At 44.7% G+C, this 24,391-nt stretch overlaps 1 protein-coding gene across 1 annotated transcript in view; it reads left to right on the forward strand.

Moving 5' to 3' along the window:
- Positions 1–5,836: 5,836 nt before the first annotated feature.
- The window catches only part of LOC142578219 (protein 5NUC-like), a 30,959-nt gene continuing 12,404 nt past the window's right edge, over positions 5,837–24,391 (forward strand). The window contains exons 1-3 of the mRNA XM_075687622.1: positions 5,837–6,020; positions 10,620–11,021; positions 16,540–16,619. Of these exons, the coding sequence (XP_075543737.1) occupies positions 5,837–6,020; positions 10,620–11,021; positions 16,540–16,619 (666 nt within the window). The remainder of the gene's footprint in view (positions 6,021–10,619; positions 11,022–16,539; positions 16,620–24,391) is intronic.

Genomic DNA, 24,391 nt, shown 5'->3' on the forward strand with positions numbered 1-24,391 from the left:
GTCGTCATTGAGAGGTCTTCCTCATTATATATGTTCAATTGATTTTCTTGTCTTCACGCTATATCACGCATGCAGAGATCGCATGAGAATATACTCACGTAGCACAAGAGGCTGTGCAGATTATCTCAGGCTTGATTTGTAGTAAAGCGCAAAACCATAATAAGTATAATCTTTTGTAATTTCCTTCCCTCGCGGTATATCTAGACAAGTCCAATCTCAGCGTGCGCAGGAAACCAACCTTCGTCCATGTTTACAACACCTGAAACTCTTTCTTGAAGGTGCTTCCAGTTTCGCGCTCCTTAAGTGGGAGCTCGTAACACCTATTTTATTTGCCAAGGCCCGGGTGGATTCTAATTTGGCCCTTTCATGATTTCTCCTCCGCCTTTGCTGGATTCCGCAAAGCCCATTTGTCAACTTGGATATACAGCGCTTGGAGTTGCGTGTTGCGAGCACTACGCGGTCGTTCTTTCAAAAGAACGGCCCTTTGGTCCTTTTTGAGGCAGCTGATGGGCGTAGTTGCGCGTGCGTTAGTAATGTGTGGGCATGTGTGCACCTGTGTGCAAGGGCGCACGTGTCTTGTGCCAGCTCACGCTCACAGATCTGCAGATCTCCTAACCTAATCAGACCACCTAGTTCTCGGCCGTCCTCGAAGGTGCTTTCCTTTCCTGGGCACCCAATCTGTACCTACAACAGACCACCGTTTATCTGCCCTGTGCATTACATGGTTTTCCAATGTAACGTTTTGCCTTCGTTTCCACATTGCGGAGTCCTCTGGTCATTGATATTGAACTTGCATTCAAACATAATTGCATGTTTACATTTGCACCTATACGTATGCAGTAAGTAACATAAAAGACAGGAAGACAGCGGCGGGAATTACAGAGCAAACTGAAGTATAGCCCATAATCTAATTGACATTATCAGGAAGAAATGGAATTCGAAAAATCCTTTTATGCACCGGGCAGATAAATGATGCTCTATTAGAGCTGCAGTACATGTGCCCAGGAACGGAAAGCACATTCGAGGACGGCAGAGAGCTGGGCGGTCTCATTAGGTTAGGGTATTTGCAGGCACAAGAGAACGTGAGCTGGCACAAGACAGGCATAATTTGAGATCGCTAGGAGAGGCTTTTCGTCCTGAAGTGGACAGCAAAAATAGGCTAGTGATGATGAAGAAAGTATTGTTGAATGTTACCTCCCTCTTTACAGATCCTAGTGAACAAGCCAGGGATATCGCTTTTCACGGGCAACATTTACGGCGGCCATGTCTGGTTCCGAATAGCTGGGAAAGAGATGGTTGTCGACATGCTCAACGCGATGGCCTTTGACGTAATAGTGAGTACTCGCAACTGGCGTGATAAAACACTGTTGGACGTTTTCGTCGGCGGCGCGTCCAGCAGATGGCACTGAAGGGAACATTGGATCAGCCTGCATTGCTGGAGAATATTGAAAATATTGTATTTGGCTTTCCCTGGCTCGAAGATTAAGAAATAGCAAACAATGAAACGTTCGCCAGTTCCTTCTGGGGAGAGCCTAACGGCTTGCCACTCCTTCAGCTAAACTTTCTACAGTCCTTGCAATATGAAATCAAGCAAGCTTCTTTAGCCTGCGTCAAGTCAGAGTAGACGTGTTGCAGTCTGGTTCTAGCTAGATGACACTGCAAGAACGGTTTATGGGAGCAGCAGTCGCTATACCAAAATGACCTAACGGAGCTTCCTTTATCTATAGTGGAGCGGAGGAAAGAAAAACCAAATATTTGTCGCTGAATTTTCCTACCATATCCCTGCTCCGATGACGTCTTGTGATGCTGTAGCATTTAATTGCACATTCGTATACATTTAAGTGTCTGCACGACGAAAGCAAGCTTTTAAACAGTTTCGCTGGCTTTGGTATTTCTATATTCTTAGTTGAAAGCATTAAACATTCATCGTTAAATAGCACACAACAGACGGTTGGAAAACGTATGACATCAGATAGTGCCTGAAGTCTAAGGCGCGGATATAGTCCGGCTTAATGCTTACGCGCGTCAGGCGCGGTGCAGTTACGCTACACCGACACAAAGTGGAAGCTCTACAGTCACCGCGCAGTTGGCGTGACTGGCGACGTTCGGCGCGTGTTGGTGTTGCCAGCGCAGGAATACAGCGTGTCCTATCTCGCGGTGCTGTGAGTCACGTGCAACGCAGCGAACTATACCAGGGTCAAATTTTCGGCGATTCTGGCGTCGCCGGCGTAACATATGCTGAAGCAGGGTTTGGGTACGGGCTATAGTTAGTAATCCCTTGCAAACGTGACACACAGCGCGTACACAGACAAGGGGACCGAAGGAACGACGAAGACAAGCGCTGACTTCCAACTATTCCAACCAGTAGGAAGTCAGCGCTTGTCTTCGTCGTTCTTTTTGGTCCCCTTGTGTATGTATGCCTTGTAAGTCACGGTTACGTGGAACTTTGGAAACACCGGATTATGTCCGCGTCTTCAATGTTGCGCCCCCAATCGACTTCCTTTTCAATGAGTAGCATGATATTGTTATAGCTCGAAAAATTTCATGCGAAACCAAAATAGCCGCTTTCTCAATACCGCGCGAGCATGCGCAATTTAAGCCCTTTTAGGGCCCGGTCGATAGCTTCCGTCCGGAGTGCAGTGGCAAACGACCCATTCACCGCTGTAACAACAGCCAGTTTGCTTTCGCCGTTCCCCGTAAGGCACACGTAGTAAGGAGGCGTTAAACTTCGGCTAGAAATGCCGAAGACTGTATTGAAAAGTTGATAGAAAGTGGTACGGGACGCCCTGGTAAGCACCCGACCCGTGAGGATGTCACATGACTAAAGGGGACCCAAACGAGAGGATGCGCCACTCGTGTGAGGTTTACGCACTCGCGCCCAGCTGTCCCCTTCTCCGCTGCCTTCGACAGCATTAACGCGTCGGTCATGCCGCGCCGGGCATCTTGCATTCACATTAACCGGACCCTACCGGCAATATTAATTTACAGTAGTTGGTCAAACGTTCCGTATTCTATGTTTCCTTAGATACTAATTGGAATGAAAAGGCGTTTGCCGTATTAGCCACGACAATTTTGAATAGTTTACCGCTGTCCTCGAAAATGTCCACAAACTTGTTCGTCATCAAAAAAAAAAGGACATTCTCGGCAATATTTGTTTAGTTGTGAATTTTTGTAAATTGTTGCTTAATTCTGAGCAAATTAGTAAAAAAGTAAGAGTGGGATTGAAAACTAACGTGCAGAAGACAAAGATAATGTTTAATAGCGCGTTAAACGAACAAGAATTCGGGAAGTGAACGCTTGTCTTCGTCGTTCTTTCTGTCCCCTTGTCTATTTATTCCTTGTATGTCACGGTAGCACATCCAACTTCGCCGTCAGCCTCTAGAGTCTGCGCAGGAGTAGGTTTATCTATGTCAATTACTCACAGGGGACCCTCGCCCATGAGAAGGAAATATAAAGAATAAAAATGGGTTGGAGTGCATGCAGTAGGCATTACCAAATGCTGACTGGGGGCTTACGATCGTTGCATGCTACCGGTGCTTATACAAGGGGTAGAAACTTGAAAGTTAACAAAAAAGCTCGAGAACACGTTAAGGACTGCGCAAAGGCCGATGGAACAAAAAATGTTTGGCGTAACGTTAAGAGACAGGACGAGAGTGGTTTGGATCAGAGAGCAAACAGGGATAGCGCTTACATTGTAGGTGACACTAAGAGAAAGAAATGGGTCTGGGCAGTCTATGTAATATGTAGTACAGATAAGCCTTGGAACATTAGCGTTACATAATGGGCGCTAAGCGAAGGGAAGCGCAGCCGAACATAGCGAAAAGTAGGTGGGGTGATGAAATTAGTAAATTTGCAGGTGCAAGTTGGTATCAGCTAACGCAGGATAGGGGTAGTTGGAGATCCCAGGGAGAGGCCTTCGTCCTGCACTAGACATAAAAAAATAGACTGATGAACAGGAACTTTCCTATTATTTACAGACAAATACATATACATATATATATATATATATATATATATATATATATATATATATATATATATATATATATATATATATATATATATATATATATATATATATATATTGTGCATTGTTTTCTTGCTGAAGCGTATAGGATGTGTTTTTCTTGTTAACTGATTTAGATCAAGTGCACTGCTAGTCTCACATTGTATTTTCTATTCTTTGCTATTGTGTTATTTATGCTTTTTCCGAGTTCTTAGCGTGTGCTCCGTTATCATTGCCGTGATATTCGACTTTGATATAAATTGTCGACTGAAAGTACCAGCGCAGCGGTTTATATTGGGATGCTGGGCTCAATTGTAAGTGTCCTATTAATTCTTTTTTGCGTTATATGATCGCGTAAATGCAGTTTAAGGACGACAAGCTTTTGCGCATGTATAACAAGTTTCGCGGGTGTTGGCACAGTAGCGAGTGCGAGTCTACCTACAAGCTCCAAGTTCATCTCGATGCACTACTACGGTAGCTTCGTCATTTAACTTCGTTACAGGTTGCAGCTTCATAAGGCACCTACCTCAGGTGATCACGGCTGTCGCAGCAAAATGAAGGGAAAATAAATGCCACTAGCTTAGACATACCTGGAAACCTTAGATCATTTACCGCGCTAAGTGTTTAACGGCATCACAACATGGGACTGCGGTATGACGACAGCTTGTGACAAAACAAGAGCATGGCAACGACGACGACGCAATTGTGAAGTCGACAGAATCACTGCCATGACACTTCGTTGCCAGAAAAAAAAGAGATATATATGCAGGTGCAAAACATTTGTTGAAATTTATTGCAATTGAAGCTTAATGAAGCGGCTAATTAAATGCTATACAACTAACTCCGATTCGGGCAATTGTGTTTGTTTTCACCCCTAATAAAAGTGTAATCGCATGCAGTGGTGATCTTTATAAGCCCCACAGGTCTCCATTTTTGATCTCGTGCAATTTTTAAGTTTAAGAAACACCAATCAGGCGTGTGCACAGTGTGAGATCTCTACGCAGCAACATCACGAGGACGAACGTTATTTATGATGTTTGTTGGCCAAACAATGGTGATGACAGGTGTACACACGGAGAAGGTCAACAGATATCTAAATAATTTTAAGGATTGTACACCTGTTTGCGTCACAGTGGCCCATACCAATTCTGGAGGATTGACCAAGAATGTTTTTAGCGATGCGGAGTCAGTTTTCCTGCCAAACAAACATATGGCAAGTGGACGAACTTGGTAGCGGAGCGAGTGCCACCCGTGTTGCCGGCGTGACCGTTATGCGTATGTCCACTAGCGTTCCTGAGGAGTGATGGTGCTGTACACAACCAGAGCATAACGTAGGGTAAACGGCACGCTAAATAAGTCTAGTTAGAGCAGTCGCAAAACTTTCATGTATCTTTGAGTTAATTATTCATATATGCAACTGCGCATAAGGCAGAGTCACGGTGCATTAGTGTCTTGCACCAGCGGTATTAGTGCCTTATATACGTCATTAGGATACTATTAGTATCTTACACTGTGGGGAGAGTCAAGATCATCGCGTGGCATGACGAGTCGGACACCATCACGCATAGTGCAAACATGAAGGAAACGTAAGATGAGCGTTATTTATGAGCCTACAGGTTGTCCATCAAGTTCAGTTGGCAGTTTAAGGCAATGAACTTGGTTTTATTTAATTTGAACTTTCTTCCTCCATATACTACAGTGACACACAGAGAAATTGTTGTCTGAACGTTTTGGTGGTTTTAACAGCTTTAATACTTCCCGCCCCACGTACGTCTGTCGCAGACTTTGGGAACTTCGGAATTTCAACTCGGTCCTCCCGGCCTTGTACCGATGTTCCGCTACCTCGATACGAAGACGAAAATAGTTCTCTGCAATGTTGACTTCAGCCGAGACCCCACGTTGTCGAAGCTACCGAACAGGCCCACCCGCTCGGTCATACTAACCGTGGACAACCTCAAAGTTGGCATCACGGGCTACATATCCAACGAACTGCGCACTGTCGGCCAAGCGGGCAGTAAGTAGTGTTGACACGTTGACCATATTACAAGTCATTATTCAGCGTTAAAATGGTCGAGCGATCCAACGCGGGAGCCGGAGACGAGTCAAGGACGGCATAGTGTCAAATCGTTTGTTAGTATAGAAACGCTGGTAATGTGGATAATTCTCACTTCATCGGCTGAAGTAGGTCGTACGGGAGTCACTTAATTATATGAGCCATGGAAGACAACTCTCAGTGATTTCGTAAGCTACAGTGCTGGCATGCGGCTCAAAGACTTGAAACTAGAGGCCGATAATCGAAGTAGTAACTCATAAAAACAAATAATAGGACAAGCTTGAATACGGTAGTGTCTACTCCAGTCCTGAAGGCGGTAGTTGTCCTCTTTATCGTGGTCGATGCATCCTACTTTGGTTATGGTCACCTGTTAGCCACTCAGAAGCAAATTGTTGTAAGAAAAAGACAAATGCTGTGGCCGTTGAATTGCAAGTTTTAAGTTGTGCTGGCTTAGTCACATGCTCACGTATGGTAGTAACGCCTGGAATCCCTGGTACATTGGCGCGCGGACGTGTAATGTATGCTGAAAAGTTTGTTCTCAGCAATAGCGTCAATGTCACCACGAAGGTGGTTCCACAGCTGCTATGAGTGGGGAACAAAAGACTGACTGAAAGTGTCATCGTTGCCGGTTCGAATTGCTATTTCATCATGATGATGAATGTGGCGCTACTTGTAATTGGGCCTAATAATAAAGCCTCTGCGAAGAGAAAAATGGGAATAAATATTGTGAAACAGGGTCAAACGTGCTATCCTTCTACGCGATGCAAGTGATTTGAAACGATGAAGGTTATCTTGCATTAATATTAGGCTAGCGGTATTGTAATGCTTTCAAAGCATTACCCGCACTGAGTTGATTTGAACAAGCTTGAGCGAAAATACAAGGTTATCGTGTTATTGTTCATACACGGCTGCAGCGCCTTCTAACTTAAGACGCACTAATGACTTGTAAAGTATATAGTAGTGTTAAAGATAAGGTGCCTTGAAGAAACATCGACGTAAGTAACCAAGCATGCTTTGAGCTGCTTTGTTGATTGTGCACTCGGTGTGCAATGTCCAGTTTAGATTCGCACTTATATAAAATTCGCCTCCATTCCAGCCTGTGAAATTGTACAGCGAAGTTGTTGACGTTAGAAAAGCACCGCCTCCACAAGCAACTTGCGTCCCGTGTGCACGCACATGTGGGGAAGTGCAGCACACATCCTCATTCTTCTCGGCCCTCCGCCAAGCGCAAGTGCCTTATTGAACTAATTGAATTTTGAAAGCAAATTGCGTCAGAAAGTTCGTAAAGTACGATTTGCATACAAGCTGATGACATGATAACTTCGGGTTGTAGTTCGAATATGCGAGAAAACATAATTGTTATGTAGAAACTCAAGCACAAATCCATTTTCAAGCTGCCGTATGAGGTTTGCTTGAGTGGCTGGAGCCGCTGTGTGGCGGTACGGTTTTGGGCGAGCACGAGTCAACGAAAAATTCCAACGAATTTGAGGCTAACAGCTTCTCTGTAATATGAAGGCTTGAATACTTGTACGAGTTAAAAGCTCAGGTGGCACTGGCTCTTGCGCCGCAACTGCGGCGCATGCGCAGACGGTAGCTCGATTACCCACACACTGCGCGTACGACAGGATTACTGTGTAGGCTCCTGTAGCGTAAATGGAAACACGATAGCATACCGCCTCCGTCTTAGACGCTCATCGCTCCATAAGCGAGCTGCTTGCAAGGCGTATGGCCATCGTCGATACGATGTCGCCCTAACAGAGCCTTGACCACCAGCTTGTGGAAAATTCTCGGCTTCACCTGGATGCAGCGATCAGCCCGATCATGGTTCATATGACCCGCCATCATCCTTAGTGTAAAGCCGCTAGCTCGATTTCTCCTTTAATAAAGATTTATAAGATGACGACATGTAGCACGTGTGTAGCTACAACAGAGGGATTATGCAAGTCATTACTAAACTGACGTGCTCCATATCAACCGCGATCGCAGGTGTGTACGTAACCTTTTGCTAGCCATCGTTTGGCATTCGTTACTACAGAAAACGGTGGGATTAGTTGCAATAATAATATTATCATCATTGTTTGTTCGTAGAGTTAATGCGTTCATGGGTTTTGTCATGGTCGATGATAGAGTGAAGTCATGACCGCACTATGACAAACAAAGGACTTTGCAATAGAAACTTGACGTATGAGATGCATGACTTGAAGAAATGAGCGCTACGAAGGCGCGGACTAAAGGAGCATTATGCACGACGGACAAGGCGCTACTTCCAACTAAATGTTTTTTTTTTTTTGCAGAAACAGGATTTTATGTAGACACAACCTAGAATAGCATCACTGTGACATCACGACCTCCCTATGTCATTAGAAAAGCTAATTTCTCTCCCGTTCGAGTCTACCTCTAGAACGTGCCAGAAACCTGCTGTCACGAAGATACGGACGGCAATTGTGAAATTTACAGTGTTCAGCCAGATGGCCCCCCGCATTGTTATTTACTGCCCAATTGTGCTCACGCGCCCTTTCTTTGAAACATCGTCCGGTTTGACCAATATAAACCTGTTGGCAAGTTAGCGGTATTTCATATACGACATTAGTTTTGCAAGCCGTGTACTGCGCTGCATGTTTCTTAGAACATGGTTCGGGTTTTGCCTTTCTCAGCATAGAGCAGTAAATAAAAAAGCGGGGGGCCATCTGGCTGAACACTGTAAAAGTGACAATCTCTGTTCGTATTTTGGTGATACCAGGTTTCTGGCACGTTCTAGAGATAGACTAGAACGGGAGGTATTAGAAGCTTTCTACGTTGCAAAGGCCGAGGGAACGTGCATTAGCTGCGCGTCAGTGACGCTTACCGAAAGAGAGATGGCTTTTCTAATGAGATAGCGAGGTCGTGATGTCACGGTGGTGCTATTTTAGGTTGTATCTATATAAGATCCTGTTTCTTCAAGAAAACATCTAGTTGGAAGTAGCGCCGCATCGGTCGTACATGTTCCTCCTTTAGTCCGCGTCTTCGTAGCGCTCATTTCGTCAAGTATGCATGAAAAACCAACGCTACCACATGAAGCTTCTGCTGCTTCAGAGATGCATAGCGCAGGAATGGAAATTGCATACCGTGGTGGCCATGCGTACACGGCTTTCTGCTGCTAAGTGCTAGAATGCGGGTTCTGCCGTTGACTGGTGCAGCTGAATGTTGATTGGGTCTGAATGAAAAATAAAAATTAAAAAAAGTGGAAAGCGCTTTCCTGTGAAAGAGAAAAATTCTTTAGTCAATGCTCGAGATGTTTGTCTGGTCATAGGCTAAGTACATAGGCTTAGTACTACATAAGATGACAAAGTTCATATATAAAATCACACATATACATACATATACATAATGCGCACGCACATAATATATACAGGCAAACAAAGTAACCAATACTTAGAGTACCTCGTCAAGGGCAGCGTCTCGGAGGAAGGCTAAAAGCGTCTTCGTCGACCGCAATGTACTATTTTTACTGCGCCAAAATTTAGGTGCATGATACAGCTTGAAGGAATTGCCACGCAAATTTACACAAACTTCAGAGGAATCCTCGAGAACTCAAAAAGCCTGCAGTTAAATAAAAACAAGATCCAGGTGATCGCACTAATTATTTGCTTCGCTATCTCTAAATTCTGGTTATAATCAAATCGTTACACAAAAGAAGTTCGGCAACATGTTACACTCTTGTAACACGTGAAGAAGAAATCCTGTAGCACACTTCGTAACGCGCCGTCTCGCATCATCGCGTTGCTGCTTTCGCAGTTCACCTTCTTCGGCTAGTTTTCCACTCTTAGCTGTGGCTTCGCGCGCTCGTATAGCAGAGTCAGACTCGCGCCAACGACATTTCGCTTCGACTTTACGTTGCATCTTCTCTGCAGGGTATTAAAACGTATGCTGTTCTGTGTATTGCAATTGTGATTTTAATGAATGTATGCACTGTTCGATTCACATTGATGAGCGCTTGTAGCCTCAGCAAAGTACGCTTACCGGGTATGAGCCATTGAGAAGGTCACGTGATTTTACTCTACAGCTCAACCATACGCCTCGTTTCTGCACGTTCTATGCATGACTCCAATCAATGTATGCACTATACGCTTTACTCTGCTGAGTTCAGCCTCTGCATTACGAAAGGAACTAGGAATTGCATATTTGCTTGCTCATAGGGGTGTAAAGCCATGGCTGATGATGATAGTTTTTGTACCATTGGATCGGACGACGCGTATTTTTCAAGGCCATCGGGGGTATGAGCCAGTTAAGGCTTTCGCCTTCATACAATTAAATTCAGGCGCTCATATACACGCCAAAACCCCGATATGGTCATGATGAATACCCTAACACATCAAAATGCAGTCGCCACGGCCGGGATCGTATACCCGCGTTAAAATGTTTTTGCTTCCAAACGCCAACGTCCTGAAGAAATAGTTCTCAGGAACTCACGGAGAATGCAAGCGTCGCATGCAGTGAATAAACGCGCGAGGCACGTCTTGAACGATACCCGATTTTCGTGAGCCGGGCGTAGGCACACAGCCCTATGTACTTTTCGCACAGACACAATCATTGTCAGCGATCCAGTGGATAGCCTCCGGAACGAGTCCAAGAGACTACGAGAGGAGGGCTGCCACATCATTCTCGCGATCGGTGGTGGTGACACGAACGAAGACCGCAATCTGGCTGACATCCTGCCCGACATCACGGCGTTCGTGGTGAAATACCACGGCCGCTTCGCATATCCTTCTTCGGGGGCAAAAAAACACGAGCTGGGCTTCGACCAGGACCTGGAGTACCCGATAAACTTCACGCGGTCGGTGGACGGCAAACCGGCGTACATATTCGCCTCTACAAATCACTACCAGCTACTCAGCAAGTTCCAGATCACTGTGAAGACTGACCACTTGCGCGTGGTCCGTGCCAAGGGCGATCCTGTGATTCTCGACATGAACACCACAGAAGGTATGCTGTTGAATCTTTCTACACGTAGTGGTTAGAAAGAGACACAGTGAGCAGGAAGAAAGTGAAGGTGGTCATGCATCTTGTTTCCCAACGTCAGCTTCAAAGCAAAGAAAAATAACAGTAGAAGCACAAAAAGATAGCGAGAGGACAACACTACGAGTGCAAATTTACCTAAGCTGTCCTAGCCTGTTGTCGCGATTCTGCGACATACCGCATCCGAGCTCATAATTGCACACGGAACACTTAAGAGCGAGATATCCTAATTTTGACGTCGTGTGTGGTCATCCAGCAAAAACACGTCCACGTTTCGCCATTTTTGACTAAATAATAACGCCTTTGGCATGCTGCTGCCGCCGAAGGTGAACACTTAAGGAAACTCGTGCGGCTTCGTCTATGCAGGGGCGTCTGCATTGATGTCTCCATCTCTGCAATGCCGACTGTTTTACAGGCTACCAGAAAGTGCGAAACAGTTAATCTTCCAAGTTTGAATCCGGTTTGTGTGAAAACATTCGAACACAAAGGCACTGTTTTCCGCTAGATGCCCGCTTCAGGCTTCTTAAACGAGTCGAGAAATCTCATGGAGTGTAGCAAACGGCGTGAGAGTAATTTTGGATGTTCTCATCGGACATACAAGCATTCCTAACTGCAACATGAATGTCTTTCTTAAGGCGATATAATTGAGGCTATAGGAGATTAATAGCCCTCTCTTGTCGCTGCTTTAGGGGTGTATAATGGCTGGTAGTTGAAGTCACACAGTTATTCTTCGCTTGTCTCTAATGCCATAAGTCGTAGCATTTCCTGCTGCTGTGTAGTTGTCGCAATTGTCAAGAGTACCAAAAGTGAAGTGCGCTACACTTTTTGTTCATTGATACATTATAGGAGGAGTGCACAACTGAATGATAACATAATCCAAAACAAACTTCCCTGGGAGCCGCACGGACCCCACTTTAATGGGAAACATTACAAACTTTGCTTGCTAAAAGGTCTTAGATTTTTGGTGTAATCGCACTCACTGCCGTCTTCAACACATTGTGTATCTTGTATTCGTTCTTTAAGACCAAATGCGGCGTTTTCGAAGAGTTATCAAGAGTTTAGGACTACTCTGAAGGTTAGGAGTCCGTTAAGAGTCATATGCTCATAGATGTACGTACTTACGAAGAGAGAGTACTTACGCTAGTTGCAAAGTATTCTTAACTATGTTTCCATATTTGTTCTTAATAGGTTTTTTATGAAACTGAAGGAGGGGCCACTCCTAGTGTAATGGTAATAACTACGGTGAACTCTGCAGGTTGATGAGCTCTATCTCCAGTGTGGAGTAACATCCTTGTGGCGTAACTATGAATGGATAACGAAACAGGTGGTAGCGCTGATTCTCGTGTTCAAATGTGTTGAAGCGCTGATAAAATCCTGCGAGAAGGGTTTCGACATGTTGCGCGTAGGTGGCGCTTACTGACCTCAACTTTTTTTGCCATCAAGAAAGAGTTTCTGGCAGGTTGGAAAACTCCCTATGTTCCCGGCCGCATGTGAGCTGCGACGTGAACAAGCGCAGTTCCTCTTGGAATGCAAATATGGCGTTCACGATGTCCGTAATAAGATGCTCCTTTCCATGCAGGGTTGTGGTGTGTGTATTAAGATGGCCTGCTGAATGCTAGGTCCAATAACCATTCGTCGTGTTCGTGCTCCGGAATGCTTTTCTCTTAATAGCTTAAGAAACTAATCATGTTTCAGCGATTGGAAACATTCAGAGCGATTCAAGATATTCCTTTTATTGACGTTTAGGACGCGTGGTGTAAAAGGGGAAAACTCTAGAGACACAGAAAGAGCGTTCCCACTGTTTAACCATGCAACGAACTTTAGTATAATGCGGGAGATCCTCGCGTTCTCTAACTCTTGCAAGTAATCTTGAAATATTGTACAATTGGAACCATTATAACTTATGAGGTTGTCGACTGGTGTCACCGTCTTCTTGAGAAGCTCAAATTTTATGAGTACGGCACGGGGCGCTTCCTTGTACGGCACACAGTGGTAGTTATGAGTTTCCACGCCGCTGCATGACTCGAGCAACGCGACGGCTTAGTTTCTCTCTGAAACCGTAGCCGGGGCGCCACCCATGCACACACCTGTGAGCTTTTCCAGCGATAGGTGGAGTTTGTAGCGTGTAGTAGGCGCACTTGATGCAGCGCACCTTCAGTTGTGTTCTTAACTCGTCTGCGTGATCTGGACAGTCATTCTTAAGCAGCTCAGATCTTGAAAGGTTAGCTTCTTTAATGCTACGTGGTGCACAGCGAATCAGGACAAAGCGACACAGAAAAGACGAGAATGAGCGCTATTCTGTGTCCCTCTGCCCTGCTTCGCGCTGCATCATTTACCGATATTGAAAGCCACCTAGACCAAAGCGCCACATTTCTAAGTCAACTTCTTGTCCGGACATGTCTATTCTCAGGCCATCATAAGGCACCTTTTATGATGTCGCCATCTGTAAACGGGGGTCCGTAACGTGCGATAAGTAGGAATATTAGAAAGGACGTCCTCGCGGCTGCGTCAGATGCACTCATTAGTTTTGTAAAAGTACCTTGTTACGCAAGCGACTTCTGCCTTAAATCCGCGTCCTTCGTCTTTCTGTCAGTGTCGGAAAGAGCACCGAATTCCCGAGAGTGCTTTGTTTCCTATAGTGACGTCTAACAATTTACACCTTCAGTACCGAATAGAGATTCTCAACACAAAAGAAAGATGCACTTTGACGCACGAAAAAGTACACGTGTGTCCAGTCCTCGTTGAATGTTCGGTAATTCTTGTCGGTTTTTCTTTGAAAGCACACTCTTCTTTGAGGATAGCGCTCCTATACCTACAAGTGCTGTTAGATAGCACACGCCACCTCTTCGATGATAGGGAACTCCTCACCATTAAAAAAAAATAAAATAAAACGACACCAAAAGCGGAACTCAATATGCAAAAACGCTTATCTTCAACATCAACAGGCCTCCGGCGACAAGTTTAGTTTTCAGCCTTAACTGTTTCGTTGCCGCTATTCGCTAATATAAGATATTAGATACGTGCTAAACGTCACAGTTCTAATCTGCAATGTTACAACATCCTTCTGGCGGAACGTGACCACGGGCCGCTCAAAACCTTCTCGCAGGCATCATGCGGCCATCGGGCCATATTTTGTGCCGCCCTGCATTAGAGCGTGAACATCTGTTTGAATCGCAATGCCACGTAAGAATAAGCCATGCACCAAAAGTCATCGCGCCGCCATGACCGCCGCGTTCCTCGCGTTCCGGCTCGCTGCAAGTATGCCGTTGCGACTGCACCAGCATGACGTTGAGTCGCCTCTGTATACTAGACCCTGCAAAGCATTTGTATAGACGACTTTACGGAGTGCAGCGACATACTGTCGACCTTGGAGCACTAGACAGAATTCGCCCTTCCATTTTCACTAACTCACAGTGGCCATTTGCCCGTGGGCCATTAACCTCGTTCGTCCGCAGTGGATGCGTGTTTCGGTTTGCGCATGTTTTCGTTGCTTCGCGGACGCTGGATAACGGCTCAAATACCTTTCACGGCGTCAGCGTCATTCGGCCACAGCTGTGTCGCAGGTTGTGGCAACAACCAGCGAAAATGAAAAGAAAGATAACCGCGACAGCGTAAATTGATTTTTTCTGTTCCCGCCGCAAGACCAATAGGCCGATCGATGACCGCAACTGTATGGCGTCAGCGTGAGCTCATCACCGGGTCGGTCAGTCCCAGCGCATCGCCGCAACCATTAAGTGACCCAAACACCGGTTACAGCTTCAACTGCAGGCAGAATAATGTTCCATAGAATGAGATGAAGCGCCTACTGCCTATTTTATGAATAGCGAAGACCCCTGTAAAACATTTAGCACCAATATAAAATTCAGCTGTAGCGCACGGCTACCGACGTCGCTCCGGCTTGGCCATGTTCACATCGCAGCCGATGGTGCCGCGAATATCGCCGCATTTTTTTTCCTTAGGTGAAATCATTGCTAGAAGAGGGTAAAGGGGCAACAACGGCAGCAAAACAGCGGTTTGTGAGCGTCGGCCGTTCGTTTTGAATCTCCGTTTATCCAACTTCGAAGAAAATCGGAAAATGGTGTAACGACACCATCGGCATCGATGGATCAGCGATGGTGAGACTGCCGACGACGTCAAAACATAGCCTTAGGGACCACTCCTCTAAACCTGATGTGCTACGTCACCGTGCCGCTGCCTCAAAAATTGTTCTCGGGCAGATTCTGCGTGGAAGCGAATTCTCGTATTCGCGAGCAAAACTCCCTGCTGCCGGCGGCCCGCAAAAGGCGGGTGACAAGTTGCCCTACCGCTAACATCGACGCACCTCATAAACACTCCCGTTAAGAGTGTAGCTTATGGACGTACATGTATGTCATTGCTGACTGCGTGATCACAGCCTCTGCTGACAATAAAACGAAGTATGGAAGATATACTCACGGCGGCCGCATTTCGATGGGGGCGAAATGCGAAGACACCCGTGTGCTTAGATTTAGGTGCACGTTAAAGAACCCCAGGTGGTAAAAATTTCCGGAGTCCTCCACTAAGGTGTGCCTCATAATCAGAAAGTGGTTTTGGCACGTAAAACCCCAAATATTATTATTATTAAGATATACTCTACGCAAAACTGACGAGCAAAGTACTTCGAGTCGAGTGCAGGCAACCATGTCAATTCGTATTCCTAGGCGACAATGTGCGGGGCCTGTTGACTTCTGGCTGCTCGTGGCTGTTGGTTTCGGCCATTGCGGTCACTTTCCACAAGCGATGTAGGTTTACAAACACAAACGACATCCGCAACTTGCTTGTAGCGATCGAGCGCTACGAGTTCACAGTTTCAATCGTCACAACTTCTCACGCGCTTTAATCGGTGGTACCATCGACGCAGTCAACAACCCAACATGGCGTGGCCTCTACGTTTGCAATGAGAGCCGGTGCACGACGCTAATGTCGGGCTAAGCAATGCAAATGACAGCAAGGAGGTGCCTTACATAAAATAGGCTATATAGCAGAGCTCAACGTGTTTCTGCTGAGAAGAGGCGGTGAGGGCAAATCAACGCAGAACATTAATATTCTCGCAACAGTCATTGTAGTTCAAGGTCCCCCTTGACCGCGATGTACCCCAACAGCGGGCGGATCTTTTGTCCAAACACTGGGTGTAGTTTAGTACATCATCTCATAGTACAAATCACGTACTGGGTAGAGTGGTTGCCTGAATGTATGTCTAGTTGAAGCGCTCGCCTCAAGGAGGCGGCAGGCGAAACAAAAACTAAGTGCGTGTGACCACGCGTGATAGAGTTTAAACAAATCTCCAATAAAACCAGTCAAACGAAACTTAAGTTTACGCTTAGTGAACCTGTGGTTTCACATACTTTGTCGAGCTTTGTGTGCAATACCCACTATAGCCTTGCTCCTACTCCTCCGCTCTACTTCTAGATCATGCATTACTATTCAAATATGTATAACTTCTAATAACCATATTTTTTTTTCGTAGACCAAAAGACAAGAGAACTAATGAACCGCTACAAGGACATTATTGGGCCTAAAGCCATGGAGGTCATCGGCACCACGAAGGTTAGTATAATATAAACGTATGTACGTGCTCAAGGATCCCTTGAAGAGGCGTCAGAGTGGAGTACATTTTAACGATGGCAACATGATTACTCTAATGTAAATCTATTTCAATCTGCTTGATCACCATTCTCGTCATTAGTACACCGTTATTGATGAAATAGTTCGGCAACTACCCACTTCGTTTGCCTGTGACGCGAAGCCACAAAAGCGCGATTACTCACCACGTCAAAGTGAAGTGTACACGCTAAGGATGCATTAATATGCGGAAAAAAAGATGAAATTATTTTGGTAGAGCTGGTGACTAGCTTCGTTCCGAAAGAAACAGAAGAATGCTGCCCGCCGATTGCTCTAGCACTGGCTACTATGAGACACTGGCGAGAGTGTTCACCTTTGCGTAACATAAACGCTTTGAGTGGCAGTATTACGATATCGAGCCCTTTCTGTAGACATACCACATCGCTATGTGAAGTCCTCCTCACTGAATATTCGTCTAGCGGCAAGGTTACCTACCAATGCACGCCGCAACCATTTTCGACCGGCCACCGCAATTTAAGCAAGGGGAAGCCCACAACTTCGCAAACGCCGGCACCTCTGTGCTCTAGCTGGGCTCCACCGCAACTCTCTCTGCTTCCATGTGCTCCTTGCCCCTCTTCTGCCAATTAGATATGGAAAACTTATCATGGTAGGAAATTGTATTCGCTTTGAAACCTAACGTAAGTCCCCATCTAAAACGAGGAGGCGATTTTATTAGGCTGTTCAAACAGCGCTTCGCGTACCGCCTGATCTTGCGCAAACGCATACATCAGTACAACATTAGAAAAAAAATATTCATAAACAATTAAAATAGAATAGCTTTACGCTATAGCACCCAAGTTCTGTGTACTCTTCTCGCTGTAGCTGGCGCCGTTAGACGAAGGTCATAACCGAGAACATTCACGGAGGATACCGCCAACAAATGGAGCTGGGAACCTTCGCGGTCATACTGTAGTTGCGACTATTAACATCTTCACACCAGATACCACAGTCTTGGGTGATATTTTGGGCTTTAAAAGTATTCCGCAAATTTTCGATTTGTGAACAGATTGAAATTCACTCGACGAGTCTCGGGGGAACCGCGATGACAATTTCCATCTTTAGTCTGTAATCTATCTCACAAGCTGGTTCAAGCACTGCCCAAGGTACGAGGAGTACACAGGCAATATGCTTGCGCAGCGGTATATAGTTCCAGGCGTACCTGGCTAATTATTGGCTACACTAGAGAGCTTTACTTTTGTTCGCGTACACGTACTGCCCTATATACATCAGGCGCAAATGCAATGATAGCAGCATAAAAGGAGAATGAGCTTCTGTGTTTTCTAGAATATGGAGCTAACTCATATAGAAGTATGTCTTAGCTCTGCATGCTTGAAAAACTGCCCTACTTGACACTGTCTCTCGATTTATGAAAGTAGTACGCGGCGCCCTCCCTCCACAAATGTGATCTCTGAGCTTCGGTGGTACACCTCAGGGTCAGAAAGTATACTTCGAGCCGGGGATCGTTTTAAAATATGTTACCCTTTGTATAAACAAGTTGCTCTCATTTATGAAGGATTCCGGAGTCAATATAGCCGTATGCTTTTTAACATATGCTCGGAGATGATCAATATAAGCTCGAGAAGCGACAAGCGAAAATTTTGGAAGAGTTTTTAGATTCAACTTTAAGATTAGGTGAAATTATACCTTCATCAAAACAAGGACGTCGTTTCTGTATGCTAAGTTAAAATGCTCGCCTTAAAAGGAAAAATGTTGCTTTCACGCCATTTGAATCCCGTATCCCGAAAGTGAGAGCAAACTGACATTTGAAGTCATAGGACTTGAGGCTTATTTTACCTTGTGAATGTTTATTGCGTTTTACACCGTTGTGTGCGCAAAAGTACGTATGAAACACGGCTTTGCAAAATATTTCTACGCTTTATCCCTACACTATGGACCTTTATTCAAAAAAAGAAAACAGAAAGCTAACTTTCTAGACAAGTCGTGCGTTCGTTCTTGGTCTATATAACTTTATACATGTAAAAGAACAAATTTCTATTTTTGTGACCATTGCCTACGTCTTGCTAACTGCGATAATATGCTCAGGATGAGCTCACCGTACTAGAGACTCAATAATCTTCCTATGAGCTGTGAATCTGTGTGGATTGTGACCATTATAACTCCATCCGCGTATCATGGTCCACTGCCTCATGTCTCAATGTAATGGCTTGTTATGTGAAACGTTGTCTACTGTCTGTGTGCGCGCTATCGACAGCGTGTTTTTATTTGTTCTTTTTTATTTTTTTGCCTACGTGATTTTGCTATGCGTTGGCATTGTGGTATGCGTCAGCATTGATTGCATCTTTGGGAGGGCTTTCTACACCGAGTTGCTTGGGTGCATGTTTCCGTCTGCGTGTTCAATCGTTCCACAGTAAGTTAGAATCGTGGTATAGCGCTCAAGGCGGCAAGTTAGTACTGCCATTGCTAATTTATTAGTAACAGTAGCTCGAATAATGATCGCGGTATTCCGATTCACTTCTTGGATCACCTGATCTTGTTCATTTAAGACGTCATCGCTGCCAGTAGGACGACGCCAATTGTCGCCTAATGATTAGTAGAACAGATAAATATTTACACGTGCTACTAAGGATCGACCGGACGTTGCATCGATGGCACCCTGCAGCCTCAAATATTTTTTGCCTTCGGCCCAAAAGAAAAGCAGCTGGCAAGAAAAATAGTTGGTAAGCATCACCAACAGAAATGAAGCATTTCTCAATTTGAGCCACCCTTCTAGACCCGTCATGTTACCTAGACTCTCAAGTGGCACACATTGCCTTTTGGCAAGGACGTCGTCACCATATTTGCTGCCTACATGTCCAAAGAGGACTGAATGTGCTGCGATCAAAGTGTTGGAACTGTTCCTAAAACCAATAAAGCAACGTTTGCATTGTGACTGACATAAAAAAATGACCTACACCTATTGCTGGAAGATGAAAATACAGCATCTCAGACATGGTGAAATGTAAGCTGAATTGCGATATAGACGAAATTAAATCACGAAGCAACCATTGTCGTTGCAACAGTGTAGCAGTATCGAAGCTCTGGTTTGCCGCGTGCATTCTGGCTATAGCTTATTTATCAAGTTCCAAATCACTCAGATTCCAGAAGCATCAAAATGCAGGATCGTTTTAGTATTAAAGAGCAGCTATAGAAGTCACTCTTCTTGTGAATAGTATGCGTGGAATTTGTGTAAGGCAGGTCGGATGAAAGCCTTAACGCTACACTCTCAGTAAAGCCCCGGTTAACATTCCGCATATATATCCCGTACTTCTTGATATTAGCAGAAAAAACCCTATATAGGCGGCCCTCAAAAGCAGTGGTAACCATGACGGAGCTTCGGGCGGCCCGCTGGGCCACACACACAAGGCCCCTGCTTGAAAAAAATGCACATACGCAGCACTGTTAGAAATGGCGCCAAACACGATAGTCGCACAATTCTCACTCACCCCTTCCCCCCCGTCACCTTCAAAGCCACCATGGAGGAAGGAAAAAGGAGGGAGCATACGTCATACAGCCAGCCTTGGCAAGCAAACGCTCTGTGAAGCCACAGTGGTGGCCCAAAACGTGACCGCTTGCCTCGAGGTCACGGAGCAAAATCGAGATTTGCAGAGACGTTTGGTTACCGGCAGCTTATATTCGATGCGCGCTCTGCTTCCGACTCGTTTGAAAGGCTCTCTGATGCGGCTAGCCGAACAGACACGCAGAGGGCAACACCGCTATTCGACGCCACAGTCCAGAAACTTGAGTGCAGCATTAGGCGAAAGCGCCGCGGTGGTGGCAATGTTTTTGTTTATTTGAAGAGTTTCAAATGGTATCGAGTGGGTATTGAAAAAAAAATCAACCGAAAGTACCAAACCCAACCGCGCACCACGCGTTAAGCCACCACATGCACTGGCTTCAATCGCGTTGCGGTATGCCAACTCCTATCTTTTCCCTACCTCTACGACAGCCAGTGCCGCTGCCCCACCACCATCTTCCCTCTCCCAGTCCCCACCACATTCATAGCCGTTGCCGCCACCGTTGCCATCATCCTCTCTCCCCTTTTTCCCGGCTCAGCAGCGGCCAGAGCAAACGCGAGATGAAATGTGAGCGCGTTATAACATGACGCGCACGAGAGGGTGAGAGAGAGAGCTATAATAAACTTTGGAAGGGAACGTGGAAGAGGAGGGAGTGCAGCAAGGTACCGTGTGTAGATCTTGTGAGCGCTGTTGCGCTTGGTGGCGTTCGTGCCTGATTGTGTCTTATAATGTCAAGGAATTTTGTGAAATGAAGACATTCTCAATGAAATGTTTTAGTATTTTAACGAAAAGGCAAGTGAAGTACACGCAACACACATGCACAACCGGAAAGGAAATTAATGCTGTTGGGTATTATTACAAGAAATTGTAGAATTATTGCCGTTAGGTTAGGCTTCAATCGAGGCATATTTGTTCTAGATCAACATTAACGAATAAAAAAATTTGCTAGTGCGAACTGTTCACATTATATAGTTGCAAATTTTGTTCAACCTTAGCTACAAGGTATAGGCATTTGAGAGCTTAAAATTGCGGGTACCTTGGTGAGCCGGGAATTTTGTCTTCAAGCAAACAAGTGCTTGCAGTGGTGGAGGGCAGTTTGCCAGCGCACACACAGGGTATCAGTGTGCTATTTTCTACTAGAATTTGTTTAACATATTTACGTGTGCAATGGAAAGAGAAACGGCTTTTTGGTACGTGCTCATATCTACTCTATAAGTAATACGTGTGTGATCATAGCAAGCGCCGTCGTCTGTTTCACCTGGTCTCTCGGGTGCTCCCACTGTTTTTTATCCGCTTCACATAGCTATGGTGCAGAGAATTTTTGAATGGAAGATTTTTGTGCAAGTTCTGCCTGTTCATTTGAATGAGTGGCTCCATTGTACACATTTAGAGACCACCTATGACACAGAATTTCTGGTAATTACTTGTGAATAATGAAATATATAAAGATATTCAGATTTGCCGCATATTTTTTAACATACGTGAAGTGACGCTTTAGTGAAGCTGAAATTTAAATACTTTAGAAGTAAAGGCTATATGGTACAATTATGCTGGCTTTCACTTCATGTAATTTATTTTGTTGCGACAAAACATCAGTAGGCAGAAAAACGTGGTTTATTCACTGTTTTTATTAGCAGCTTATCGCACAGGAAGGCATTCATTATACAACACAATGTGGAGCTGAGTATCTCACTAATAAGTGGAAATGGGAGTATTCTATACTACGATCATGCACGCACAAGATAATTGGCCACAATTTCTCATAGACGGAAAATTGCTACAGAGGTCATGTTTGTTTGCTGTGCACAACACAACTCTACCAATGTAATTTGTGTCGTAACAGTTATTTATGAAGAATAAGATGATTAACACAAGCAAGAGATCCCCATTTTTTCATACAAGTAAAACAACTTCCTTTTTTATTCCATACAACAGGTATAACTGCTAGTCCAAAAACGTGCTATGTTTAGTAAATTTTCTGCGTAGCACTCCCTGTGATAATGCGCTGATAAATATTTCGCAAATTATATTGAAAATGTCTAGAGTATTTTTTTTTCATATCTAGACGAGTAGCTCCAGGCATGAAAAAATATTTTTAAAAGCAGCTATAATCGGCTGCGTTCAATGCATCAGGGCAATGTGCTCAGAACAATTTTCTTTTCAATGGTTTTCAAGACCTTCCTAAATACACTGAACGTAGATTATGCTCTGTCTAACAGAGCCTATAGGCTCAGTTTCAGGCGACCTGTTTGAAGCATAGGATATCGGTATCAAAGCTATGGTATAAATTTCATCATTCGCTGGAGGTCATCCGTCATGAGAATTTCGATGTCGACACAATAAGAAGGCGAAAGCAATTCAACTTTCTAGAACACTCCTTTCTGGCACAGCATGCTTTTTTGAGCTTCGGATTATTAGTGGCTTTACCGGAAGTAACTCCTACGCCCCTCCCCCCCCCCCCCCTCAGACACACTCTTCTGCCATATTAAGGAAACCACTGAAGTACATAGTGTCAAGCAACATTAGTACTTGAACAAATTTGTTGATGTAAGCTCAAGAAGATTCTTGCATCCAAAGATCTGCGTATGGTAGCTGTGTAATAATTTTTAAAGAGGAGCGTGCAAGTGTGGTAGGAACGATTGCCTACAAAAAATGCGCTGCACGAGGTGCATGAAAATATTGAAGAAAATGTTTTAAATATTTCTGGCCTTGAACTACCGGAATTAGGAAAAGAATGAAATACCAGTAAGGCAATGTTTTGTAATGTTCAAGCTTTCGGAACTTTCTTTTCGCAGCGAACTTCTCTCACGCTGTTTTCTGAGATCTAGATTCATGTTTGTTTAAATAAAACATAAGCAAGGCATAGCAGAACTGCTGCCACAAGTCTATGTGGCACTTATTAGAGCAAAATAGTTCTTATAGTAGCATCACGGGTAGCTTTTATTTCAGTACTGTGGTCACCTCCCACAAGTGCGCGACCAGGTCACCATGATCCAGAAATCATTTCTCCCTGTCCTTGCCATCCTGTTGTGATAATGCAATGCCACCTGGCTTTTCAAGAGTTGGTAAAACTCTAGGCTCTTATGATGCGCCAACTTCTCTCATGCTTGCTTTCTGGAAATTTAATTTAATTTAGTTCATTAATTTCGCTGACTTGCGATACCTTTGTGTACCGTTGCTCAGGCAGCTGATGACACCTGCGGTCTCTGGTTGGTACATTTTCCACTTTTGGTCTGGCTGCGGTGGTGTAGAACATGTAGAGGCTGATACATCCTTATAACATCTTGTTGGGCTAGTTACACGCAGGCACACAGGACAAGCGCAGTATCTTGTCTATGCTTGAGTGGCACGTTCCATTGTAGAGCGAATTTCATTGGGGACAAATCTGTGCCATATGAAATGACTTCACATTTACGGAAACACGACATGAAAAGCCTTTTCACTATCAAACTGCTAGTGCACGTGCCAAAAAAAAAAAAACAACTGTTGACGTAAAATAGTACTTTCAATCCACGCAGGTCCTAATTATGATTGGTTGTAGTATTTCAAGCAGAAATATGCCTCCAAATTTAAAAAAGCAAAGTTCCAAGTTTTAGCGCTGCTACATAATCAAGTAACATGTCCATCATTACTGGTTTCTCAATAGCTGGCTCAGAATCCTAGTCATGAGTTTTGTTAGAGCTAGTTTTCTTGATCAATGAAAGAATCGGACGCATTTTGGTAAGGGCTAGGTAAATGAACCTTTCATTTACTCCGGCTTCAGTATTCAGCAAAAGGCCCATCATAGGAAAATAACTTCCAATAGTTTAAAGGCTGTTGGAAAACTGAGCATTGGAATTTTTCTCGGTAAGAGTTTCTGCTATAAAGCGGCAAACCAAACTTAAGAAGAGAGCAGCGCGGGGCAAGAACTGGCTTTGCCGTATCGTATGCTGTAGCGCAAGGGTGTCGCGACTTTTTACGAACGTGAATTCGCTCATTGTCAATGAAAACTTCCGAATTTCTAGTTCAGCCTATAATCGGGAACATCGAACACCGCAGACGAGCAATCGATAAAGAGAAACGGACAAGTGCAGTCGCGATCAATTTGAAGCTGATCGCTCGAGCGGTGACCGAAACTAGGAGCAGCGCCATATTACGTCATCGCCGTCAGTCGAGAGGGAAGCATCAGATAGCTCTCCTCTC

The sequence above is a fragment of the Dermacentor variabilis genome, chromosome 4, assembly GCF_050947875.1.
Source record: "Dermacentor variabilis isolate Ectoservices chromosome 4, ASM5094787v1, whole genome shotgun sequence".
Classification (NCBI taxonomy): domain Eukaryota; kingdom Metazoa; phylum Arthropoda; class Arachnida; order Ixodida; family Ixodidae; genus Dermacentor; species Dermacentor variabilis.